Source organism: Prunus dulcis, chromosome 5 (genome assembly GCF_902201215.1).
Source record: "Prunus dulcis chromosome 5, ALMONDv2, whole genome shotgun sequence".
NCBI lineage: Eukaryota > Viridiplantae > Streptophyta > Magnoliopsida > Rosales > Rosaceae > Prunus > Prunus dulcis.
Genome location: NC_047654.1, coordinates 13,897,302 through 13,924,485, shown reverse-complemented (window position 1 = coordinate 13,924,485; position 27,184 = coordinate 13,897,302). Strand labels below are relative to the sequence as shown.

The window sequence follows — 27,184 nt, the reverse complement described above, 5'->3', positions numbered from 1 at the left end:
TTTTTTTTCCGATAGATTCTTCTCAAAACCATGATGAAATAATATAATCTTATTATACTAATATACTAGCTATATAGCATATTATATAAAATATGCAAAAAGTGATAGATATCAAGCTTGCTACTGCCTTTCCACCTGCAGAGCAAGTTAAATAGTGTAGGATAATACTAAAGTAATTGAAAGATAAGGAAGCAGAGGACTTATTATTTTTTCAGTGGGTTCTCTATTCTTTCGGTGGGTTCTATCAATACCAAAGTGCAGAAACACTATCTCTTCCCTCTTCTGTGGCTGCTCTGCTTCCACTTGGTTTGAGTGGCTTCTCTTCACCTTTGCTTGCTTCTTTGCCCATAAACCCTTCATCACCTCTTGAGTGGTGTTGAGCTTGTAAACTTGGCCAAGAACAAGAGCATTAGTTGACTGGTCTTATATGCATTGATCCAACGTCGCCATCTTCATCCTCAAACTCTACCAGAAGTGATAGCCAAAATTTGTTGAACCTTCATTTACATGGAAGGCCACCTGCCTACCAGGATATTAACATGGCGTAGAGGGGTTTTATTATTTTATCACTATTTTTGTTTGGATGGAGGGGCACAAGGTGGTGGAGATGAGCAGATCAACATAGTGGCTAGGATTGGTCTTCGTGATCTCACTTGCACTCACAGACCATTTTTTTTTCTTACTTGGATGTTGTTAACCAAAATTGCTGCATCAATTGCTTGACAATTTTCTATTATCTCCCTCTCTCTCTCTCTAACACGAAGACATACAAGGAAAGCTGAAGAAATGGGCAAGAGAGGGAGGAAGGTAGGGCAAAGAATCTGGGTTTCATCAGAGATTTCAGTTGGTATATTTGAAAGCGAATTCGTGCTGATAACGTGTTGTAAACTAAATAGATTATGGCGAGAATTGAGATGGAGAGAAGGCATAGAAGCCTAATATTTTATTGAATGTTTTCTCTGTATATTACAAGTGAGGATGAAGTCTTATTTTATAGGCAACAAAATCTGGTAGTGTTATTGCCTCCTGTGAATATGTGGTTGGCTCTCAAGCGATGATAGCAAACAAGCTTCACCATTTCTCTTCAATTAATTAGGTAGTGGGCTCTACCATTTTGAGATCCATCCTTGACTTTACAACAATTTTTATTTTGACGAAACTTTTTTGGAAATCGTGTTAAGCCAAAATCCGCCCCTTTTGATGGAAAAAATTGAAAAACAAAAACCCTAACCAGAGAGAGAGAGAGAGAGAGAGAGAGAGAGAGCTATTTCACTTTTCAATGGCGATACAGACCACCTCGAGTTCGAGCGGAAGAAGACATGCTTTAGGCATACATCTCAAAGCACTTGTTTGGTAAGCTTCCAATTCGCTATTTTCCCACTTGTATGATTTTGGATTAGACGAATCTTATTGCATAGAAATAGCGAGAAAAATGACAGACTAAAATTCTAATCTCCTCCCCAAATGCAACCATTGTTGGAATTTGAAGCAATTGAAAACACAGTTGTTTTTATTTTATTTTTCAATTTCAAGTAGAAAAAGAAGAGAATTCAAGGTTTTTGGCATAGTAGAATTGTGAACTATTTCTACAATCTAGTTTGGTGGGAGTTACTGTGGGGAGTTTAGGGAAGCTTGCAATTAATTCTTTAATCTGTCACTGTCAATGTAGCTTGGAGGGAGTTTCTGCGGAGACTACTTCTAGGGCATTTGGGGACCTGTAAAGACATGTATTCAGAGCCAACTAATCTTTGTGCAAGTCAGGTATTGATTTAACATTCATGGCTAATGGGTAAAGCTCAATTTTCAAATACTGGATCTGGCATTTTATTTTCTTGCTCAAGTGTTTCCGTAGCTTAGTTTGTACGTATCACCCCTTTTCTTTTGGCCTTTCCCACAACTGCTCGGTAACCCTGGCAAAAATACGACTTCAACTCCTAATAGAAAATATATATTCTAATAGGATTTCTACTTCTTAACATGCACTCCCCACACTTGTTTATTGCCATATTTTGTCAGGTAGCAAATCCAGCTTTAGCTCTTACTTTAATGGCTGCACTACGGAATTTCCCAGAAGGATTGAGCAATGATAACACGCGAGGGTACCCTAAAGGGTGTCCCTCAAATATTTGAGGGATCCCTCAATAGGAGGAGAGAGAGAGGAAATGAAGCATTTTTTCTCGTCTTTTATGTAAAGTTCACATCATCAGGAGGGGATAAGATTTGAAGAGTGAAGAGATTGACAAGCATTCTGTGTGAGAGACAGAGAGAGAGGCCCTCTCCCTAGTTTCAAGGGTTGGTCCCAGTTTCCTGATTCTGTAGTTGATGAGCATATGCGTACTTTTTGTTGTACTCGTGTCGTGTGGACTAACTCAACCCTAGAAGAAGAAGAATTGAAACAAAATAACTTGCCCATAAACTTGTATGCAGCTCAAATTTGTGAGGGGGTGGTTTGAACTTTTAAATACATAGTTTTGTTTTTGTTGGTTCTAGAAAGTGTGTGTTCGACCAACAGAAAAAGAAAGTGTGTGAGTGGCGTTCTGATACTACTATTGGGTTTTTAGAAGGAACAATAAAGTGATTTTATTTATTCAACAATGGGATGGATACAAGGCTTAGGTATTTGGCCTGTTAGTTGCAGCTATTGGCCTTTATCACTAGCTTTATGACAAACAGAGAGCTTAATGCCTATTTATGGAGGGAACAACCATCTAGTAAAGTCGGTTATTCTAGTAAACCTACAGTAACTTGTAATTCCAGCCACATATTGTGGCTTCAACTAGAACTTTCAACTAGCTTCCATTAAGTTAGTGACTCGTGTTTAGGGAATACATCTGCCGACTTTGCATTCTAAATTATCCTAGAAAATTCTGCTAGCTTATACAAATCTCCACCAAATGTGCATTATTTTTCAACAGTTTTCTTTGCCTTTGTTTAAACACACACACAACACATTCTTAGCACCAACTCTGAAGATGCTAAATCCCTTGCAAGTATTTAAATGAAAGCTACTCCTTTTTGCAACCTTTGGCCTTCACACTGCTGGTCATTTACCTCGTCCTCCTATACACATGGTACTCTTCGACTAAAACCACCACCCAAAAATCAACACAACCACCTTCTCCGCCAAAGCTACCTATCATTGGAAACCTTCACCAGATAGGATCGTACACTCATCGCTCACTTCAAGCCTTGTCCCAACGCCATGGCCCTCTCATGCTTCTCCACTTTGGAAGTGTCCCGGTGCTTGTTGTCTCTTCAGCTGAGGCAGCCCGGGAGATCTTGAAAACTCATGACCTTGCGTTTTCTGATCGACCCAAGTCCACAATCTTTGAGAAGCTTCTCTACAACTACAAAGATGTCGCAACCGCTCCGTATGGTGAGTATTGGAGGCAGGTGAGAAGTATATGTGTTTTAAATCTTTTGAGCAACAGAAGGGTTCGGTCTTTTCGTTCTGTGAGAGAAGAGGAAACCAAATCCATGATCAGAAACATAAAGGACTCATCATCATCATCTGTTTTGAATCTAAGCGAGATGTTTGTGAGGCTTACTAATGATGTAGTGTGTAGAGTGGCTCTAGGGAGGAAGTACAGTGAAGGGGAAGGCGGGGAAAGTGGGAGGATGTTTAAGGAGATTTTAGGGGATTTCGCTGACTTACTGGGAACTGTTAATATTGGGGACTATATCCCATGGCTTTCTTGGTTGAGCCATGTCAATGGTTTGGGAGCCAAGTTAGACAAGGTGGCTAAGCAGTTGGATGACTTTATAGATACAGTGGTTGAAGAGCATATGAACCATAGTTCAAGGAGTGGATATGATGACCAAAAGGATTTTTTGGACATTTTGCTTGCAATTCAGAAAGAAAACTTGGCTGGCATTCCTATTGATAGAGTTAGTGTAAAGGCTATCATCTTGGTAACTCTCTCTCTCTCTCTCTCTCTCTCTCTCTCTCTCTCTCTCTCTCTATATATATATATATATATATATGTGTATGTTTTTTGTGAAAGAGGTGTAACATAAAGTAGCATATATATTTTGCAAAAGGTTAAATATCTTAATCCAATCAATTGTTTTTAGGACATGTTTGCTGCTGGCACTGATACCACACATACTGCTTTAGAGTGGGCAATGACTGAGCTTTTCAGGCATCCAAGGGTCATGAACAAATTGCAGAATGAGGTAAGGGGAATAGTCGGAAACAAAACAGACGTAATTACAGAGGATGATTTGGTTGAAATGCACTACTTGAAGGCAGTGACGAAGGAGACTCTTCGCTTACATCCACCACTTCCATTACTATTTCCCAGGATGTCAACCCGAGATGTGGAAGTAAATGGCTACAACATTAAAGCCGACACACAAGTTTTCATCAACGCATGGCAAATCGGAAGAGATCCCAAGGTGTATTACAAACCAGAGGAGTATGAGCCAGAAAGGTTCTTGAATAATGGTATAGATTACAAAGGGAATGACTTTGAATTGATTCCATTTGGAGCTGGTAGGAGGGTCTGCCCAGGAATTCAGTTTGCCATGGCTGTTAATGAAATTGCCTTAGCAAACATCGTGCACAATTTCGATTGGGCATTGCCCGGTGAAGCAAGTGGGGAGGACTTAGACATGACAGAAACCACTGGTTTAACCGCACATAAAAAAATATCCTCTCAAAGCTGTTGCTTTTCCACACTTCTAAGTTGAGAAATAGAGAGGGCAGTTTCATATTATTGTCTAAGGCTCTAAGCCTGTTACCAACACTGTTAGCACGATAAAAATTGTCGAAATATTATGTAAAATCCTATTTTGTTGTTGTCTTTTGCCCAAGTGGATGAACTCTTGTGGACTAACTCATCCCTAGAAGAAGAAGAACAACAACAAATTTCTTGACAATGAGATCATGATGTTGAACATATATGTAACTTATTGTAACATGAATTTTGACTCTTAAAAAATGATCTTGGGTTTCTTTTTTTTCTTTTTTTGGTACATGAATTTTGACTCTTATCCCAATTTTTGGTACAGGAATTTAATTTTAAATTTATTTATTTATTAAAAAAGTAGCAATTCAAACCGTGTTTAAACAGTTAACATCTACTCGTTATCGGTAATTTGCCTATATTTATGTTTTCTTCTTAACATCTACTCGTTACAGTTAACATCTACGTGTGGGCATAATGTGTTGGTGTTGCTTGCAGTGTATCTTCTCTACTAAACTGTATAGCCGTGCAGCTGTACTTATAAAATATTCGAATGTGCAGTATAGCCGCGCGGCTATACTTGTACAATATATTTAAGGAGTACAGACGCGCGGTTATACTATTAAAATCTTCGAATTGATTTAAAAGTAAAGCCGGACGGCTAGACGTGTAAAATATATTTAAGAATTATAGCCGTGCGGCTATACTATTAAATATTCGAATTTATTTTAAGAGTATAGCCAAGCGGCGAAGCTAATCTTTGTGCAAGTCAGGTATTGATTTAATATTCATGGCTTATGGGTCAAGCTCAATTTTCGAGTACTGGTTCTGGCATTGTATTTTCTTGCTCAAGTGTTTCCATAGCTTAGCTATGGTCCCTCCCTCCTCCTCCTTCCCTCTATTTTTCATCATGATGGGGATCGGGCAATTAGGAGTCTTGAAGACTGTTGGCCTCTTAACTCAATTGCTGTGTGTCATTCAAATCTTAGTTCCATTTGGTTGTAATTTGGCACGAATATGAACTATGACCATTATGTTCTTGCACAATTGCGGATTTAATTTTTCTTTCATTTGGCAGATACTCTTGCAAGCAATGTGCCATTTCCTCGTCTAATGGTATGTTGAATGGTGATAGTTTGTATGTATCACCCCTTTTCTTTTGGCCTTTCCCTCAATTGCTCGGTAACCTTGGCAAAATACAACTTCAACTCCTAATAGAAAATATATTTCTCATAGGATTTCTACTTCTTAACTATGTCTTTAAGTCTTGTATAGTTGGATTCAGTATTGTTCTTAGGGTAATGTATTCTTGCCTTAGTTTTTTTTTTGGTAGGGGCCTCACATTTACGTCTCAAATTTTTCTACGATTGTATCACTCATTTGATGGATTATGGAAGTTATACGTGATAACGAAAGGGTTTATCAGTTTCCATCTAATGTCTTTGTGAACTTCAGGTATAATGGGTGGTTGGATGCACAGGGGATGTTCAGAAAGCAAATCCAGCTTTAGCTCTTACCTTAATGGCTGCACCATGGAATTTCCCAGAAGGATAGAGCAATGATAGCATGCGAGAAATTTCAGTAGAGAACCTTTACGAAGGGGATGCATGAAAAACTTGTACTAAATCTCTTTCCCATCCGATCTTGTCTATTGGACAGATTGGGGAATTTTGTTGTATCCAATTAAATCATTTGAACGAGATTTTAATGATGTTATCATGTAAAATGTGTGAATATTATTTTTAAGACAAAGGAAATTTAATATATATGGGGTGGGGTATAAAGAGGAAAGGAAGCTTTTTTTTCTCATCTTTTATGTAAAGTTCACGTAATCATGAGTGGATAAGATTTGAAGAGTGACTTTTAGCAGCGGTGTTTTTATTCGTTGACTTATATGGTTTTAGAGACGGTTAGCGGCGGTTTTTTCGTCTCAAAGACATTGGGATTATTTCGTCACATAAGGTATAAAAATCGTTGCGAAGCATGAAAAACCGTAGCCAAAACACTTGACTGTCACATATTCGCTGAAAAATGGTGTTTTCCTCTCTATTTTCATGTAGACTCGTTTTTACTTCCCCGAAAATGCTACTGGACATTTGGCAAGTCACATAGAAGCAGCAACAAGCTTCATTGCACCTACCCCAACCCAACATTACACGTGCTTAATGTGTTTCGAGTAATCTTTTGTTTTCAATTCATTTTCTACTTGTCTTTTTCTTAAGGGTTTCATTTCTCTGTCTCTGTGATGAGCATGATGATCATATGTTTTATCTTCTAAATAAACATTGGCTGCAGCTGGTGGAGCAAGAAAATCACATGAAAATGCCAAAATTTTTGTATACTAAATTGAACAAGTCTAGGTAAACATCTAGTGTAAAACAGAAAAATCACCATCAGCACAACCCATTTTCTATGTTATAGCAGCCATGTCTTGCTCTTTTTTTTTGGTCTGGCTCCACAGAATGACCCCCTCCCTAGGATTCTTTTTTGTTTTCTAATCACGTTGATGCAACAGCATAAGATTTTGCATTGACGACAACAATTTGATAATATTTTCTAATGAGAAGTGATCAAACCGGCACTATATTCTGCAATTTTTCCTTAATGTACATAAAGTGAAGAGATTGACAAGCATTTTGATTAGCACATTAATTTGTGACAATTATTAATACAGCAGAAAGCAAGTCCGCACCATAAAGGCTCACACCACTATCATATCCCACAATTTGGTTTTATGATAGATCTCATCAGAATTGGTGCAAAAACTATCCATCTGTTATTCTAGTGTAACTACAAAATGGTTGGAATATTAGTAATTTAGGCTACTGGACATTTGGCAAGTCACATAGAAGCAGCAATAAGATTCATTGCTTGCACCTACCCCAACCCAACATTACACGTGCTTAATGGGTTGGGAGTAATCTTTTGTTTTCAAATCATTTTCTGCTTTTCTTTTTCTTAAGGGTTTCTCTGTCTCTGTGATGAGCATGATGATCATATGTTTTATCTTCTAAATAAACATTGGCGGAGCTGGTTGAGCAAGAAAATCACATGAAAATGCCAAAAATTTTGTATACGAAATTGAACAAGTCTATGTTATAGCAGCTACGTCTTGCTCTTTTCTTTTTTGTTTTGTGTGGAGCAAGATTATTTTTTGTTTTCTAATCACGTTGATGCAACCGCATAAGATTTTGCATTGACGACAACAATTTGATAATATTTTCTAATGAGAAGTGATCAAACCGGCACTATATTCTGCCATTTTCACTTAATATATATAAAGTGGAGAGATTGACACACACAACACGTGGACGGCTCTGTTCTGCATAGTACTAGGATGCTCTTTGCCTCTATTTAAACACATACAACGCATTCTTTTCTTAGCACCAACTCTGAAGATGCTAAATCCCTTGCAAGTGTTCCAAGAGCTAACTGAAAGCTCATCCTTTTTGCAACCTTTGGCATTCACACTGCTGGCCATTTTCCTCGTCCTCCTATACACATGGTACTCTTCGACTAAAACCACCACCCAAAAGTCATCACCACCACCTTCTCCACCAAAGCTCCCTATCATTGGGAACCTTCACCAGCTAAGCTCGTACCCTCATCGCTCAATTCAAGCCTTGTCCCAACGCCATGGCCCTCTCATGCTTCTCCACTTTGGAAGTGTCCCGGTGCTTGTTGTCTCTTCAGCTGAGGCAGCCCGGGAGACCTTGAAAACTCATGACCTCGCATTTTCTGGTCGACCCAAGTCCACCATCTTTGAGAAGCTTCTCTACAACTACAAAGATGTCTCAACCGCGCCATATGGTGATTATTGGAGGCAGGTGAGAAGTATATGTGTGTCAAATCTTTTGAGCAACACAAGGGTTCGGTCTTTTCGTTCTGTGAGAGAAGAGGAAACCAAATCCATGATCAGAAACATAAATGATTCATCATCATCATCAACCTCATCATCTGTTTTGAATTTAAGCGAAATGTTTGTGAGGCTTACTAATGATGTGGTGTGTAGAGTGGCTTTAGGGAGGAAGTACAGTGATGGGGAAGGCGGGGAAAGTGGGAGGATGTTTCAGAAGCTTTTATGGGAGTTCACTGACTTACTGGGAACTGTTAATATTGGGGACTATATCCCATGGCTTTCTTGGTTGAGCCATATCAATGGTTTGGGAGCCAAGTTAGACAAGGTGGCTAAGCAGTTGGATGACGTTATAGATACAGCGGTTCAAGAACATATGAACCGTAGTTCAAAGAGTGGAGATGATGACCAAAAGGATTTCTTGGACGTTTTGCTTTCAATTCAGAAAGAAAACGTGGCAGGCATTCCTATTGATAGAGTTAGTATAAAGGGTATCATCTTGGTAACTATCTCTCTCTCTCTCTCTCTCTCTCTCTCTATATATATATATATATGTGTGTGTGTGTGTGAAAGAGATGTAACATATAGTAGTATATATATTTATATATTTTGCAATAGGTTAAATATCTTAATCCAATCAATTCTTTTTAGGACATGTTCGCTGCTGGCACTGATACCACATATACTGCCTTAGAGTGGGCAATGACCGAGCTTTTAAGGCATCCAAGGGTCATGAACAAATTGCAGAATGAGGTCAGGGGAATAGTCGGAAACAAAAGAGACATGATTACAGAGGATGATTTGGTTGAAATGCACTACTTGAAGGCAGTGACGAAGGAAACTCTTCGCTTACATCCACCACTTCCACTACTATTTCCCAGGATGTCAACCCGAGATGTGGAAGTAAATGGCTACAACATTAAAGCCAACACACATGTTTTCATCAACGCATGGCAAATTGGAAGAGATCCCAAGCTGTATGACAACCCAGAGGAGTATAAGCCAGAAAGGTTCTTGAATAGTGGTATAGATTACAAAGGGAATGACTTTCAATTGATTCCATTTGGAGCTGGTAGGAGGGTCTGCCCAGGACTTCAGTTTGCCATGGCTGTTAATGAAATTGCCTTAGCAAACATCGTGCACAAGTTTGATTGGGCATTGCCCGGTGAAGCAACTGGGGAGGATTTAGACATGACAGAATCCATTGGCTTAACCCCACATAGAAAATATCCTCTCAAAGCTGTTGCTTTTCCACACTCAAGTTGAGGGATAGAGAGGGCATTTTCATACACGTACATGAACTGGTCTTCATATTATATATGTTAAGGCTCTAAGCCTCCTGTCGTGTGTATGTCTATGGCTTCAGCTGTCAGTACTGTTGCCAATTACCATAGCACAATAAGAACTGTCAAAATATTATGTGTCAACGCAAGTTTTCTCACCATATACACATTTTCAAGTTTCTTAAATTGGTCTGTTTGGAATACTTTTGAGTTTTTGGAAATTCAAAATCAGGGTAGTTTCTGAATTTTTAACCATGGTGGTGTGTGGTGAAAAACTCAAACTCAAGTATACATGATTGATGAGATGGGGAAAAGTCAGTTGCTTTATCTCGTGGGATTAAATTAAAGTGGGAAAGATAATTGAGACAAGACTAATATTAGATTACAAAGAAAGTCAAAAGGAGAGGAGGTAAAAGACAAAAGAAGAAGAAAATGCCCCATGGTGAGCTTATCTAACTGTGCTTAATAGTTTAGATAAGTTAGGAAATCTTGCATTGCATTACCAATAAGGTTTTTCTACAACATATTTTCTTTCTATATTCATTTTAGAAGGTTGGATGTGTGAAACACATAAGATCATGAAATTCGAGTTCTGCTTAAGAGCATCTGAAGTGTTCCTTTAGTGTTTGTTTGGCCTTTAGCGTTTGTTCATCCAAACAAAAATAAAGATCCGTGCGAGTTCCATATTATTGTGTAACTTCAATTTGCCACAGCTGTTACTGAGATTGCTTTGGCAAATATAGTACATAAGTTTGATTGGAAATTGCCTGGTGGAGCAACCAACAAGGATTTGGACGTGACTGAAGCTACTGGTTTAACCATGCATAGGAAATATCCTCTCAAATCTGTTGTTGTGAGTGTGAATGCAAATTTCTTAAACTGGTTTCTTGGGAATTTTGTGCATTTTGGGAATTTAAAATCATCGTAGTTTCTCCATGGTTGTGCGTTTTGGTCGAAAATTCAAACTCCATTCAACTCCATGATGAGAACATGTAAAAGAAAGAATAAAAGAAATCACTTACAGTTTTGAGTGGGAGGAGAGAGGGTTCTGTTGTTGATAAAAATTTGACAGCAAGTAGGGTGGGAAGAAATCGCACAATATTACTCATCATTCCAACCCATGGTAGACTACAACTTGGAACAAGAATTGTAAAAGAAGTCCTTGACCATATGCTCTATTATTGATGGTGAATTTTCCTAATAGAACGTGCACTGATGCACACTAAATGGAGCTATTCTGATGTAACAACACACCGATGCGAAGTTCGACCATTCAAACCTCACACTACCATAGAAGCCAACATTTCTTGATAGAAGCTGTCCAGTAGAATACTTTATTTCCCTATTACTATTCCACAAGGATAATGATGCATGTGGTGATTTGTTTGTGCCAGGTGGTCAAATCCTTACCATAGATTGATATGCAGCGAGATCAAAATAGTTAGCAACTTCTCCGCTATCTTTAGATTAGAGAAATGCTTTTGCAAACATGCACCATATCGAGATTCTTGTTAATGGAGCTCCATAGCTGTTTTTGACGTTTTACTATCTGCCACTTTTTTCTGGGACCATGGCCCATCATCATCCATTGCTACCCACCAAAAATGGAAAAAACCATCTCTAAGATATTTCTCCTAATAAAACAAAGACCAGACCATCATGTTGTGGAAAAGCTGAATGATACAAAATAATTGAGGTGGCTACCTTGCCTATGAGAAAAATGTGAACCCATGTACTCAGTTTTGGTTCAGGAAACTCCAATGGCTCTTCTTCAACTGCTAAAGGAACACTCTTTGCTTTTTGCATTCAGTTTCCTCATACTGCTGCTCAAATTCATCTATAAGGATAAGTCAAGGAAAAGAAGAGTCAAACTTCCACCAAGTCCTCCAAAGCTACCCGTCATTGGTAACCTTCACCAGCTCAGAAACAAGCCTCACCTATCTCTCCGTTGCTTGGCAGAGAAGTATGGTCCAATAATTTACTTACAGCTTGGTGAGATCCCAACAGTGGTGGTTTCATCAGCTAGATTAGCAAGGGAAGTACTGAAAACCCATGACCTTGCACTATCAAGCCGTCCACAAATCTTTTCAGCCAAACACCTCTTCTATAATTGCACTGACGTTGTCTTCTCCCCTTACAGTGCTTATTGGAGGCATATTCGTAAGATTTGCATACTTGAGCTACTAAGTACCAAGAGAGTGCAATCATTTAGCCATGTTAGAGAAGAAGAAGTTGCTCGCCTGGTTCGTCGGGTTGCAGAGTCCTACCCTGGCACTACCAATCTGACCAAGATGCTTGGACTTTATGCAAATGATGTTCTCTGTCGAGTGGCATTTGGAAGGGGTTTCTCAGAAGGTGGAGACTACGATAGGCACGGGTTCCAAAAGATGCTTGAGGAATATCAGGAATTGCTTGGAGGATTTTCTATTGGAGATTTCTTCCCTTCCATGGAGTTCATACACAGTTTAACAGGAATGAAATCAAGACTTCAAGAGACCTTCCGGCGATTCGACGAACTTTTTGACCAAATGGTGACTGATCATCTCAACCCCAAGAGAGAAAAAGAGGAGCACAAGGACCTTGTAGATGTTTTACTTGATATACAGAAAAAAGAGTCTACTGAAATGCCTCTCACCATGGACAATGTCAAGGCTATTATCTTGGTGAGTATAGAATCTTGAATGCTTAAGTTATATTTACTAACAGCCATGAAATCCAATATTAATAAAGATATGAATTGCACTCAACTGCTTGCAAACAAATTAACACTAAGTGGTACACCACTGCTGCTGCAGGACATGTTTGCTGCAGGAACTGACACAGCCTTCATCACCCTCGATTGGGGAATGACAGAGCTTTTGATGAATCCTAAAGTATTGGAAAGAGCACAAGCAGAAGTACGAGGTGTTGTCGGAGAAAGAAGAGTCGTGTTAGAGAGTGATCTGCCTCAGCTGGACTACATGAAAGCTGTCATCAAAGAAATATTTAGATTGCATCCACCTGCTCCAGTACTAGTCCCTAGAGAATCCATGGAAGATGTAACCATTGATGGGTACGATATTCTAGCCAAAACACGAATTTTCGTCAATGCCTGGGCAATAGGGAGGGACCCTGAATCTTGGGAAAATCCAGAAGCATTTGAACCAGAAAGATTCATAGGTAGCACTATAGACTTCAAGGGGCAGGATTTTGAGCTTATACCTTTTGGGGCTGGTAGAAGAGGTTGCCCTGCTATTACATTCGGAACAGCAACCATTGAGCTTGCTCTAGCTCAACTTCTGCATACCTTTGATTGGGAGCTTCCCCCTGATACTGCAGCAAAAGATTTGGACATGACAGAAGTTTTTGGTATCACAATGCACAGGATAGCCAATCTGATTGTTGTTGCCAGACCACGGTTTTCCTGAGACGAGAAATCATCAATAAACTACATGATACTCTATGTACCATCCAATTATCTCTGCTTTCATCAAACATACAAGAGACGAGCAAGATTCACGCAGTGCCTTTTGCCTGTATCTCAAAAACACTCTTATAGTTAATGGAAGAATATGTACTTGTCTTTTTTAAATAAGATATGCTTTTTCTTTCCTTTTCCCTCCCTCCTTTACCCCAACTATGATCTAAACCCAGTGTCAAGGTTGGTTTCCAAGAACAATGTTATGGTCATAGCTTCGCAAGGAAGAACAAGTTAATTCCCCTACTTGCCTCCGCATGCATATCAGGGAGCTATATACTTCAAAAATATTCAAAAGAATTTATTCAAGTTCTTTTCAATATAAATTGATTGATAAAAGATGAATTTTGAAAAGTAGTGGAGCTCACAGAAGGTATACATTGCTAGGCCGTAAAACCTTCATGGGAAAGAAATAAAAAACAAGACTAGTACTAGACTAGGACTTGTTACAAGGCATAACTGTCTTGACAAAATTTTCTGGACCAATCATTGTTCTACTTCTCATGGAGCGAGCACATGCATGGTAGATCATGCATAGATCCAACTTCATTGAAAAGCATGGAACAATAATGAGAATAGAGGGATATGTGGTTAAAAGTGGAGAACGCAATCTTCTCTCTGAGGTACTCTGGCTTCCAAAATTGTTATCCTTGGCAAATCTGTTCTCTCTGGTGAACCAGTACTGCAAAACGTTGTACATTGATATTCAATCAAGTACTTCAAGCACAGTTGTTGAATCTCATTGTGACCTTATATCCTGAAGATAATGAGCTACTTTCTGAGCACCAAAAAACAAGGCATCAGCAAGGAGAAAGACTCCAACCTGTGCCAAAAAAGAAATCACATTTGAGATTAGACTCTTAAAAGTGAGGTGACTAAACAGCAGGCCATTTTAGCAAACATGTTAAAGAAAATAAGTACCAGCCGGGCAGAGAACACTAATCGGTAACTCCAACCTTCTTTGGCAGCTGTAGCTCTTTGCTGATCAGTCCAACTGTGGATTGGGGATTCATAAATAAATGCACTTTCTGTAAAGTTGTATAAGAACTGCCTTAAAGTTGTACTCTAATATGCACCAATAACTTAAGGCCACTGTGCATCAGCAGAAAGTAGATACCAAGTAATTTGTATTATAAGCCATAAACTAATGGAAAATATACAAAGTAAATCACCAAATCATAGACCTTGAGTCAATCTAGCAGCACTAACTTGAAGATTATAGCTGGAAATTACCTTTTCATGGGTCAAAGCAACGTCAACCTTGGTCAATTAAGTATACCAGATTCAATCTACATGCGTACTTACCTGATTATGCATCTAATAGCTATCTAGTTATCTGTACTAGATGGCATTGACATAACCTTTCAACCCAGTTTCATGATCCTTACAGTTTCATCTTATCTTCCCATTTGAAACAAGAAAAAAATGAAAAAGAAAATTTTGGTCTTCACAATGCACACATCATAAGGAGAAGCGAGTTAAGATCAGATAGTTACCCAAGGAATTCTGAAACCCCACCAATTCCAGCAAACTTAAATGGCTGAGGCCCTTCTCTGACAAGATCCTGCTCCGACATAAGATGAGACTCACTACATTAACAGATGTTTTCAGGTTGGCTCACAACAAAGCACTGAAAAAGTTACAAATTTAGAAATGCTAAGTAGAAAAAAAAATATCTAAGTTACACAAACCACAACTACCTCTTCTTCAGCAGCCTCTAAACCCCCTTGAACCCAGAAAAGGTTTCTGTATCCCGCATTGTACAGCTGCTCACAAGCAGCTAGAGATCTGCCCAAGAAAGGCGACAGTGGTGAAATTTGATTGATTCATTTTAATTAATATAGGCTATTCTCTTCATTGCCATCTTTTCTTCCATGTATTTAAAGTTAAACCATAGTATTAGTTAGTTTTTTTAAAATCAAAAAAAAGTATTAGGTAGAAGTATAAGTTACGAACTGCTGTTCTCTATTTGAGCTGGAGATATGTTAGTGATCAAAGATTCATATACACAAAAAATTCAACTTGGACAGAAACATGGGTCTGATGTCTAGAACATAGAAAATAAAGGGCTGAATTAAGATTCCCCCCTTTTTATCCCTTGAAAATTTCCTCCAATTATACTGTCACCTTGTGGGGAGAAGATAATAAATGATCATATAATATTCATAATTTTGGGACAACTTTCACTAAAGTTTTCTAAAAGCTTTTCCAGTCTAATTTTAGACAACTATGAAAATGAGGAAAAAAAAAATGGATTTGCAATGCATTCTGAATATAGGATGACAAAACTACATATATGATGCAATAAAAAACTCAATCATATCAATTATATAAAAACCAAAATAGAATTATGTTATAGCAGAACTTCCACATTCCTCATTATTAAACCAAAGTTATAACCGAAACTACAATTAGTTGAACATAAAGCTCACCTCAATCCCTTCTGACATGCAACAATAAGATCTGTATCTTTTGGAAACTTCTCATCAACTTTGGACACGAACTGGCTGTTGCAAAAGAAAAAACAATGAAACTGCAATTCATCATGTGAACAAAGCAAATCACGCCAATAATATGATTTTTTGAAATACCTATTATAAGACAACGTAGGCACACCACTCCACCAACCCCCTACACGAAAATATTATGTCACATTTAGGAGTACAGCCGCCACAAGATGCAAAGCAATGACAGGTTACAATTCAGATGTTATTTGAGGAGTTAAGAAAATACTCTCTTGTTCCCTACAACATATCACAAAGATACTATGATTTGACTATTGACTAGAAACCTATTCATTTGTTGCCAAAATGAAAATACAAAGCACGCAACAATGCAAAACTGGATAGCAGTTAAGAAAGACAAGATAGCAAGAATTGCATGATACCCATCGTGAAACTCATGAAGTTTCTGGAAAGAGTTCCAGCGTCGAATTCGTTACCAACATCAAATATTGGAATCCAGGTTGAGCCTTTAACCCATGCCTATAAAAGAGGGGGAAAGAAGAGGTTTATTGAAAAATAATGAAAAAGGATGCTATAGAGAAAAAAAAAAAATCATGTTAGGATGTCTACCTTTTTGTGTTCTGTAGAGGGACGAACATCAAGAAGGGTTTTGTTAGATAGCTGCATTGCATACCCAGCTTCCCTTGGTGTTAAAGCTTTAACTTTTCCTTCCCTAACCTGTATTAATCAAGTAGCTACTACTTCAAAAAATTAACAGAGCACAAATAAATTCAAAAGCATATGCAAAAGAAAACACACAACCTTATTCAACAACAACAACAACAAAAATTTCAACTGAAATAAGGCGCAGCAAACGAAAGAATGTTGCTTTCTTTTCTTAAATCCCCAGCTCACTTAAATATATTACCATAAGTTATAAAACCAATCGTTTTTCGGTTTTCTTTTTTTTTCTTCTTCTGATTTTATAGGAACTGAGCAACATACCAGAGCTTCCCATCTCTTCTTGGCAGCAGCCACATCCCTCATTTGCTTCAACTCGTAATCTTCATTGTCAGCTTGCATTCGAGTAGCACTCCTACGCTGAATCAAAAACAACAACAAGAACAACCCAGTTGAGAAAACAATTAAAAACAAGAAAAATAAAACAAAGCCACTAATTAGAATATGAAAAAGGTGCAGAATTTACATACAAAATGGAATGGTCTGTAACAGGGTCTAAGTTTTAGCGACGATAAAAGTGAAATGCTTGAAAAGTGTTCTCTTTGACATGGTATTTTGGTCGTTCTTTGTTTCTGAAAACTAGAGCACGAAATGGTGTGGGTGTTGAGAGAAGGAAATCCCAGAGCTTCCATTGCCGAAGAGCTTTTTACGATGCTGAGAACCGATTAGATGATTATCGGATTTGGTTTATCTTCACTTGCGTGTCGTTTGTTGCCCAGTGTCCCGAAACGCTGCGTTCAAGTAGACATGAAAAGAAAGATTGTTTATTTTTTTATCAATCAATATGGCAGGGGAGAATTATATTGAGTTGTCTAAAAATTATCTTATACATGAATTAAATATGGGTGCACTTGAAGAAATGAAGAGTTTGGCCCGCTTTTCCACTGCAATGGTGCCACCCATGTGTGACTTGAAAGGAAAGATTCACAATTTTACAAATTTTTGAATAAGACCTAATTTATTTACAATATATGAAAAATTATATGTCTAGTATGTTTTAAAATTGAAAATAAGTTTGGTCTTTTCCAATGTTATGTTTTTTGGTTTCTCTTTCTAATAGACTAATTTCATTATAGGGAGCGATAACAACTTTCTCTCTAACATTCTCTTTTAGACCTTTTCTTTGCTTCTCATGACAAGTGTCACTTTCCTTTCACTTAAAGCAATGTCATTAATGCATCACACAAACTAGTTTTTGTTTTTCAAGTTTACCCTTCTTGTATTAATTTTTTTTAATAGCAAGCTTTTTTTTTTTAACAACTTTTTTACCACCTTGTTAAAAAATTGAATAAGAAAATAAAAACTGAGTTTTTTTTAAATTTTAATTTTTCCAAAGAGAACACATGTTTTGTTAAAACCAAAATAAAGATGATAACAATGTCATGAAACAAAATTTATTTTTATTTTTTAAAAATATGAAAATTTTCTTCTTTTTTTAATTATTTAATTTTTAACAATGTGCTAAAGAAGTTGTAACAAAATTTGAATAAATTGAAGGAAATATAAAAAAACAAAAACTAACTTATGTGATGTATTAATGACATTGTTTTAAGTGTAAAGAAAATGACACTTGTCATAAGGAGAAGGGAGAATGTCCAAAAGAGAAGGTTGCTAGCATAGAGGAATGCTAGCAACCTTCTCTCTAACCTTCTTCCTTTTTTGCTCATTCTCCTTACACTTAAAACAATGTCATTAATATATTATACAAGCAAACTTTTGCTTTCTATGTTTACCCTTATTAAATGTATTCAATTTATGCAAAAAAATTTCACAACTTTCTTACCATCTTATTAATTTTTTTGTAACGTCAATTATTTTTTTTAAGAAAATATCTGCTTCTAAGAGGAAATGTCCCTTTTTTTTTTCTTTTTCTTTTTTTAACACAAAGGGTTTAGATAGGAAAAAAAAAAAGTCCTTTGTGATTTTAAAAAAAACGGACATTTCCTCTTTTTTGAAAAAAGTAGACATTTTCTTTTAAAAAATAATTGACTTTAAAAAAAAAAAAAAGATGGTAAGAAAGTTGTGAATTTTTTGTGTGGATAAATTGAATACATTTAATCAGAGTAAACTTGGAAAATAAAAGTTAACTTGTATAATATATTAATGACATTGTTTTAAGTGTAAGGAGAATGACATATGTCAAGCAAAAAAAAGAGAATGTCCAAAGAAGAAGGTCTAGAGAAAAGGTCGCTAGCATTCCTCATTTATTGATTGGAAGTTGTGAATATGACAATGATATGAAAGGCAATTTGATGTGAATTTGATTAAACAAAAGAGGAATAAGAAAGGGGATAATATCTGCTGTTCTTTTACGAAAATTCTTAAAGTAGAATATTATGTCTTCATCTTCAAAATTGAACTGAGCCATGCCACCCCATGTCCGACATGAAAGGAAAAGATTCACAATTATATAAATTTTTGAACAAGACCTCTTTTATTTACAATAATTAAGAAATTATCACATCAAATGCTAATAGACTAATTTCATCACCTGTGAGTTAAGCAAAGCCTTCACCTTACGTCATCATTAATACGAGAAATTTCACCACTGATTCTTTAGTTGAAGGATTGACAATTTCCATCAATATTACTGAATTACACACATTCCATTCCAGTTGGTTTTAGTCGGCTTCAATACGACATAATATTTTAATCCAGTTGCTTTTAGTCTGCTTTCCGCATGATATTCTAATCAACTTGCCACTAGGCTCCGCACCGACTGCCATCCTTAAACGCTTATAAGCAGCCATGGCCTTGTTTTCAGCCTCAGAAACCAGCCATGGATTCTCAATCTTCCTTGGTCATCCTCTTTGTTTTCCTCCTACCCTTTATTTTATTGCTCTTGATCAAGCAGAGGAAGAAAAGCTCTGCTTCTCAAGAGAGGAGGTTGCCTCCTGGTCCTAGGAGGCTACCTCTCATTGGGAACCTTCACAAGCTTTCTAATGGCTTACCTCATCATGTCCTTGAACACCTTGCCCTTCAATATGGACCCCTCATGTTCTTGCAATTAGGCTCAATATCTACTCTGGTGGTCTCTTCAGCCCATATGGCAAGAGAGATCTTCAAAACTCATGACCTTGTTTTTTCCGGTAGGCCAGTCTTGTATGTTGCAAAGAAGCTTAGCTATGGTTGTGTCAACCTATCATTTGCTCCCTATGGTGAGTATTGGAGGGAGATGAGGAAGATTGTGATCTTGGAACTGCTTAGTGAAAAGAGGGTTCGAATGTTTCAGTCTGTGAGGGATGAAGAGGTCACGCTTATGCTTGACTCTATAGCTCATTCTAAGGGTCTCATCAATCTCACTCAACTGACATTTTTCTTAGCAAACAAAGTCTTGTGCCGTTCGGCTTTCGGTAAAAAGTATGATGATGGAGGAGGAATTGGCAAGAGCAGAATTCATGGATTGCTTGAAGAGACAGGGGCCCTGTTAGGAGGATTCTTCATGTCAGATTTTCTACCATGGTTGAGTTGGTTAAACAAGTTCAATGGTCTTGAGAAAAAGGTAGAGAAGTGTTTTAAAGGCTTGGACAATTTCTATGACAGAGTGATTGAGGAACACCTTGATCCTAGAAGGCCTAAACCAGAGCATGAAGATCTTGTCGATGTTCTGCTTCGGGTTCAGAGGGATGCCAGTCAAGCAATACCCCTCAGTAATGACCAAATTAAGGGTGTTCTCACTGTATGTCGCTTTTTCTTTCTTCTTGTATTTGAGGTGTTACTTATTTTGTTAATATACTTTTGCTATTACTTCGGCAATCTTCATATTAGCTTGATATATACAATCGGTATTCGTATGGATATATATGGAATTTCAGCTGGCTTGATATATACAATCGGTATTCTTGCAGGACATGTTTATTGCAGGCACTGATACTTCCTCAGCCACACTGGTGTGGACAATGGCTGAACTGATTAGGAACCCCCTAGTGTTGAGGAAAGCACAAGATGAGGTGAGAGGAGTTTTAAAGGGAAAAGCAAAAGTGGAAGAAAGTGATCTTTCTGAACTCATGTACCTAAAGCTGGTCTTGAAGGAAAGTTTTAGACTACATCCAGCAGTGCCCTTACTACTTCCAAGAGAAACCTTAAAGAGTTGCACGATTGAAGGGTACGAAATTCCCACCACAACAATGGTATTTATCCATGCAAAAATGATAGGAAAAGACCCAGAATGTTGGGAGAATCCAAATGAGTTCTGGCCTGAAAGATTCTTGGATAGCTCAATTGAGTACAAAGGAAACCATTTTGAACTTTTACCATTTGGGGCAGGAAGGAGAGGTTGTCCTGGTATTAGCTTTAGTGTGAAGCTAATTGAGCTTGCACTTGCTAATCTCCTCTATCATTTCGACTGGGAACTCCCTCATGGGGTGAGAAGAGAAGACTTGGACATGGAAGATGCTGCAGGGCTTGCAGTTAGCAAGAAAGTTCCTTTATTTCTAGCTGCTAAACCTGTGTATCCTTCCTTGACAAGCTATGTTGCACAATAAACAGTCCCCATGGCACCACAGTCATTTCCATATATGGTAATAAAAAAAGGTGGTTGTTCAAATCTAGTTATTCTGTTTATCTTCTAGAAAAGTGTTGCTTCCTTGGTTTAAGTCATGAATAAGACAGCTGACTACAAAAATATATTTCTTGTTCCGTAAGAGTCTTCTTTGTTTATGTTTTATTTGTCATTGTTGTTTCCTCTTCTTCATACTCCATTAATTAAAACAAAGAAATAAATCCACATGGTTATTAAATAATTATATAAAAAAATTCACTATCCCCAAAATCTCATATGATGTTGTAAAGATAAACATGTGGAGCCCACAAAGAAATTAAGCAAAAAGAAAATTTGGAGGCTACTTACCTGTAGACTCACGGGTGCAGGTATCTCAGCCTATAAATAGAGAAGGAAGAAGAGAGAAAGGGTGGGCAACAGAAGAAAGAGAAGAGGAAAAGGAAAGGAAGAGAGAGAAGAAGAAAAGGAAAGGAGAAGAGGAAAGAAGAGGGTAAGTGAGCAGAGAGAAAATTCAGTGAGCCACACATATTGTAAACACTATTGTAGCTCTATTATTTTTTAGTGAAAAGGTTACTGCTGCTGCTCTCCGAGGACGTAGGCATAGCCGAACCTCGTTAAATACTGTGTCTCGTCTACTTTACGTTCAGCTCAAAATCTACCACATATCTCAGGTTATTTTATAACACGTTATCAGCACGATAGTCTCTCCTTTTATTTCTGAAATTTTTTCAACTCAACACTATGTGGTTATTCCTCTTTCTCCTTTACTGTTATTTAAAGTATGGTGCGGCATTAACGTCCATACAGCAATTTAATTTTGAATTACTTTACAGCAAATTAACCTACTTTAAAGGGTGGTGCGGGATTATCGTCCACGCCTTTACTGTTATTTAAAATATGGTGCGGGATTAACGTCCATACAGCAATTTAATTTGTGAATTTACTTTACAGCAAATTAACCTACTTTAAAGGGTGGTGCGGGATTATCGTCCACGTCTTTACTGTTATTTAAAGTATGGTGCGGCATTAACGTCCATACAACAATTTAATTTGTGAATTTACTTTACAGCAAATTAACCTACTTTAAAGGGTGGTGCGGAATAATCGTCCACGCCTTTACTGTCATTTAAAATATGGTGCGGGATTAACGTCCATACAACAAACAATTTAATTCATGACAATTTATTTTTATCATCAATTAATATACCTGAATAAAGAAATTCCTATTAATAAGTGGTTTAAATGTTCCAGATCTCAAACCTAAAGTTTTGGACAGCAAATTCATGACAATTTATTTTTATCATCAATTAATATACCTGAATAAAGAAATTCATATTAATAAGTGGTTTAAATGTCTCAGATCTCAAGCCTAAAGTTTTGGATGGCAAATTTGGCAAAACTGGAGTTTGCTGCCTTGGACCTTTCCGTGGACAACTTTTTATCATGGGTCCTGGATGCCAAAATTCATCTACGAGCCAATGGCCTCGGACAAACAATTGTAGATGAGAATAATGCTTCACCTGAAGAGAATGCGAAGGCCATGATCTTTCTTCGCCGCCACATCCATGAGGCGCTGAAAAGCGAATATGTGGTGGTTGATGAACCGTTGGTTCTGTGGAAAGCTCTAGGTGAAAGATACGATCACCAGAAGACGATGACTCTTCCAAGAGCTAGATACGAATGGACCCACTTGAGATTTCAAGATTACAAGTCAGTGTCCAAGTATAACTCTGCTATGCACAGAATTACCTCATTAATGAGGCTATGTGGAGAAAATATATCTGAGGAGGATATGCTCGAAAAAACTCTGAGCACTTTTCATGCTTCAAATGTCCTCCTTCAACAGCAATACAGACATAGCAGTTTCAAGAAGTACTCTGAACTTGTATCTTGCCTCTTGTTAGCTGAGCAGAATAATGAGCTATTATTAAAGAATCACCAATCTCGCCCAACGGGCTCAGCGACACTTCCTGAAATAAATGCTGCATCTCAGGAAGTGAATGCCACTTCATCTCGTGGTAATATCCACAAACGCGGGCGATGGGGCAAGCGTGGCCACTGGCAAGGAAATAGAAAAAATCGTGGTGCTCGTTCAGAGGGTTTAGGTCCAAGGAGTGGTCCATCCACGAACGGCAAAAATGCATCCCGTAATAAGGGAAAGGCACAGATGAGCCATGTGCCTAGAAATGTTGAAAGCCCTTGTCACAGATGTGGTGCAAAGGGACATTGGGTGCGCACATGTCGTACGCCCAGGCATTTGGCGGATCTCTATCAAGCTTCACTTAAGAATAGGAAAGTGGAGATAAATTACATTGATCATGCTCCGCCAGCCATAGATGGCTCATCAGAAATATCACGTCAGCTAAACAAGACACATCTAGATGTTTCTGATTTTGTTACTAAAAGAGGGAATGAAGGTTATGAGTCCGAATTAGATTAAATTCCTTAATGTACTATATGCATTAGCTAAAGTGTTGTTTCCTTAATGTACTATATGCATTAGCTGAAGTGTTGTTTCCTTAATGTACTATATGTATTAGCTGAAGTGTTGTTTAAATTTCAATCCAATAAAAGTGGTAATGTTGTCTTCTTTATTGATTTCAGCTTATTTTACTTATTTGGTGGTATGGATGTAAATTATGGATGCCCTCAAAACAAAGGCTATGGCAAAGATATTTTTCTCGCAGACAGCGCAACTACTCATACGATCCTTCAAGATCGGAAGTATTTCTCAAAATTAATGCTTACAAAAGCAAAGGTAACAACCATATCAGGTCCTGCAAATCTGATTGAAGGTTCAAGAAGAGCCCAAATTATGTTACCGAATGGAACAATACTGTCCATTCCAGATGCTTTGTATTCATCTAACTCCAGAAGGAATCTATTGAGTTTCAAAGATATACGTTTGAATGGCTACCATGTTGAAACAAAGAAAGAGGAAAACATGGAATATCTTTGTATTACCTCCAATGATACCCAAAAGCGTATACTGGAGAAGCTTTGTGAGCTCTCATCAGGGTTGTATTACACAACCATACGGACAATTGAGGCACATAGTGTCATGGACCAAGAGTCCATTGACTCAAATGCTTTTAAGCTTTGGCATGACAGGTTGGGTCATCCTAGATCCACCATGATGCGCAGGATCATCACCAACTCTAAAGGACATCCCTTATTGACTAAACACATTATGTTATCAAGTGACATCTTTTGCCGAGCTTGTTCACAAGGGAAGTTGGTGATCAGACCATCACAACCAAAGGTTGATGTTGAGTCTCCATCATTTTTGCAGAGAATTCAAGGGGACATTTGTGGACCTATTCATCCCCCATGTGGACCATTTCGGTTCTTTATGGTCTTGGTGGACGCATCTACCCGATGGTCACATGTTTGTCTTTTATCTACTCGGAATATGGCATTTGCTAGGCTTTTGGCTCAGATAATTAAATTACGAGCCCAATTCCCGGATTATCCCATTAAGTCAATCAGACTCGATAATGCTGGTGAATTTACATCTCAAACTTTTGATGACTACTGCATGTCACTAGGCATTGATATTGAACATCCTGTTCCCCATGTGCATACTCAAAATGGCTTGGCAGAAGCTTTAATTAAACGCCTTCAATTGATAGCACGCACTTTGCTAATGAAAACAAAGTTGCCAATTTCTGCTTGGGGATATGCCATTTTACATGCAGCATCACTTGTGCGATTGAGGCCTGTTGCCAACAATCAATGTTCTCCAATACAACTCTTATTGGGAAATCAACCAAACATTTCACATTTAAAAATTTTTGGGTGTGCGGTATATGTGCCTATTGCACCACCGCAACGTACTAAGATGGGCCCTCAACGCAGATTGGGAATTTATGTTGGTTTTGATTCACCATCTATCATCAAATACTTGGAACCCCTGACGGGTGATATTTTTACCTCACGATTTGCGGATTGTGATTTTGATGAGACAATCTTCCCACCATTAGGGGGAGAAAAATCTGTGTCTAAAGAACAAGGCAAACTCATTCCTGAAAACGACATGAATTATCATGGAATGTATCCACATTGTCTCATCTCGATCCTCATACTGCTCAATGCGAAAACGAAGTGAGAAGGATCGTTCACCTCCAAAGTATTGCAAATCAGATGCCAGATGCATTTAATGATGCAGCAAAGGTGACAAAATCTCATATCCCAGCTGCAAATGCCCCAGCACGGATTGATGTCCATGATGGACAAAGCAATGTGCCAGCAAATGGTTCATCTGCTGCACGCCTAAAACGTGGCAGACCACTAGGCTCAAGGGATTCAGTTCCTCGAAAGAGGAAGTTGATGGACAAAATGAATCCAAATGAAATAAATAGAGAGCCCACAATTCATAATTCAAATGCCCCCAAAGAGGGACAGGTACTTCTTGACAAGGAAAACATCATTGGTGAGACAAGTGCCCCTGGAGTGGCAACCGTACCTGAAAGTCAAGAAATCTCCATAAATTATACGTCCATTGATGAATTGTGGAGTAGAAATGAGATGATCATCGATGATATATTTGCATTCTCAGTGGCTGCTGAAATCATAAAAGATGATGATATTGAACCGTGCTCTATTAATGAATGTACACAGAGGCAAGATTGGCCTAAGTGGAAAGATGCAATCCAGGCAGAATTAAATTCTTTGGAAAAAAGGAGTGTTTTTGGACATATTATTCCAACTCCACCCAATGTGAACCCTGTAGGTTACAAGTGGGTATTTACAAGAAAGCTCAATGAGAAAAATGAGATCTCAAGGTATAAAGCGCGACTCGTTGCGCAAGGTTTTTCACAAAGGCCTGGAATTGATTATATGGAAACGTACTCTCCAGTAATGGACACAATTACATTCCGTTACCTAATAAGTTTGGCAGTTTCAGAAAAACTTGAAATGAGACTCATGGATGTCATTACCGCATATTTGTATGGAGAATTGGATACAGATATATACATGAAAGTTCCGGAAGGATTCAGGTTGCCTGAAGCAGCCAGAAATAAACCACGGGGCATGTTCTCAGGTAAATTGAGAAGATCATTATATGGGCTAAAACAATCTGGACGAATGTGGTACAATCGTCTCAGTAAGTATTTACCGAAGGAAGGATACACAAATGATCCTATTTGCCCATGTGTGTTTATTAAGAAATCAGAGTCTGGATTTGCGATAGTGGCAGGATATGTCGATGATATGAATCTAATTGGAACTTCTGAAGAGCTTCAAAGGACTGTTAATTATCTCAAACGTGAGTTTGAGATGAAGGACCTTGGAAAGACAAAATATTGTCTTGGCTTGCAGATTGAGCACAATGCTAATGGAATTTTGGTGCATCAATCAACTTATACTGAGAAAGTATTGAAACGGTTTGGCATGGATAAAGCCCATCCACTTAGCACTCCAATGGTCGTTCGATCTCTTGACATTAAGAAAGACCCATATCGTCCAAAAGGGGATGATGAGATAGTCCTTGGTCCAGAAGTACCATATCTTAGTGCCATAGGTGCTTTATTGTACCTAGCACAATGTACCAGACAAGACATATCATTCTCAGTCAATCTGTTAGCAAGGTACAGTTCTGCTCCAACATGGCGACACTGGACCGGCATCAAACATGTTCTACGATACCTTCGTGGGACAACATACATGGGGTTATTCTATTCCAGTGAATCGACCAACACCCAGAGTATTATTGGTTATGCTGATGCAGGATATCTCTCTGATCCACATCAAGGACGATCACAGACTGGATATGTATTTACATGTGGAGGAACTGCGATCTCATGGAGGTCAACAAAACAAACATTAGTGGCCACATCTTCCAATCACTCATAAATACTTGCCCTCCATGAAGCCAGTCGTGAATGCGTTTGGTTAAGGTCGGTAATCCATCACATCCGAAGCACATGTGCCCTACCCTCAACAACAGACTCTCCAACAATTCTGAATGAGGACAATGCAGCTTGTATTGCTCAGATCACAGGAGGATATATCAAAGGTGACAAGACCAAACACATATCACCAAAGTTTTTCTATACACATGAGCTCCAGAAGAGTCAAGAAATCAAAGTCAGACAAATCCGCTCAAGTGATAACCTGGCAGATCTCTTCACTAAATCATTGCCGAAATATACTTTCCAAAGGTTAGTGCATGGCATCGGATTACGACAACTCTGCAAGCAATCAAGTTAGA

The 27,184-nt window shown here is 38.1% G+C and overlaps 5 protein-coding genes and 1 pseudogene across 5 annotated transcripts; 5 read left to right on the top strand and 1 right to left on the bottom strand.

Moving 5' to 3' along the window:
- The first annotated feature begins 2,972 nt into the window (after window positions 1-2,972).
- LOC117627879 lies at window positions 2,973-4,748 on the top strand (annotated as a pseudogene).
- A 3,338-nt stretch (window positions 4,749-8,086) lies between these two features.
- Window positions 8,087-9,810, top strand: LOC117628399 (cytochrome P450 71A24-like). Its single transcript, XM_034360845.1, has 2 exons — window positions 8,087-9,046; window positions 9,196-9,810. The coding sequence occupies exons 1-2, from the start codon at window positions 8,087-8,089 to the stop codon at window positions 9,808-9,810; spliced, it is 1,575 nt and encodes a 524-aa protein (XP_034216736.1).
- Window positions 9,811-11,286: 1,476 nt separating this feature from the next.
- Window positions 11,287-13,418, top strand: LOC117627485 (cytochrome P450 71A1-like). The gene is made up of 2 exons (XM_034359602.1): window positions 11,287-12,490; window positions 12,623-13,418. Exons 1-2 carry the CDS (start codon window positions 11,558-11,560, stop codon window positions 13,232-13,234), a joined length of 1,545 nt encoding a protein of 514 aa, XP_034215493.1. The 5' UTR covers window positions 11,287-11,557; the 3' UTR covers window positions 13,235-13,418.
- Window positions 13,419-13,572: 154 nt separating this feature from the next.
- On the bottom strand, window positions 13,573-17,172 carry LOC117627486 (rhodanese-like domain-containing protein 11, chloroplastic). Its single transcript, XM_034359603.1, has 10 exons — window positions 16,940-17,172; window positions 16,734-16,829; window positions 16,359-16,466; window positions 16,172-16,268; window positions 15,876-15,915; window positions 15,717-15,791; window positions 14,985-15,072; window positions 14,781-14,848; window positions 14,206-14,278; window positions 13,573-14,107 (listed from the first exon to the last, which is right to left on the bottom strand). The coding sequence occupies exons 1-10, from the start codon at window positions 17,099-17,101 to the stop codon at window positions 14,024-14,026; spliced, it is 891 nt and encodes a 296-aa protein (XP_034215494.1). The 5' UTR covers window positions 17,102-17,172; the 3' UTR covers window positions 13,573-14,023.
- Window positions 17,173-19,248: 2,076 nt separating this feature from the next.
- Window positions 19,249-20,953, top strand: LOC117629089 (cytochrome P450 71A9-like). The gene is made up of 2 exons (XM_034361601.1): window positions 19,249-20,148; window positions 20,318-20,953. Exons 1-2 carry the CDS (start codon window positions 19,249-19,251, stop codon window positions 20,951-20,953), a joined length of 1,536 nt encoding a protein of 511 aa, XP_034217492.1.
- Window positions 20,954-22,321: 1,368 nt separating this feature from the next.
- Window positions 22,322-22,874, top strand: LOC117629088. Its single transcript, XM_034361600.1, has 2 exons — window positions 22,322-22,692; window positions 22,817-22,874. Exons 1-2 carry the CDS (start codon window positions 22,322-22,324, stop codon window positions 22,872-22,874), a joined length of 429 nt encoding a protein of 142 aa, XP_034217491.1.
- The last annotated feature ends 4,310 nt before the right edge of the window (window positions 22,875-27,184 follow it).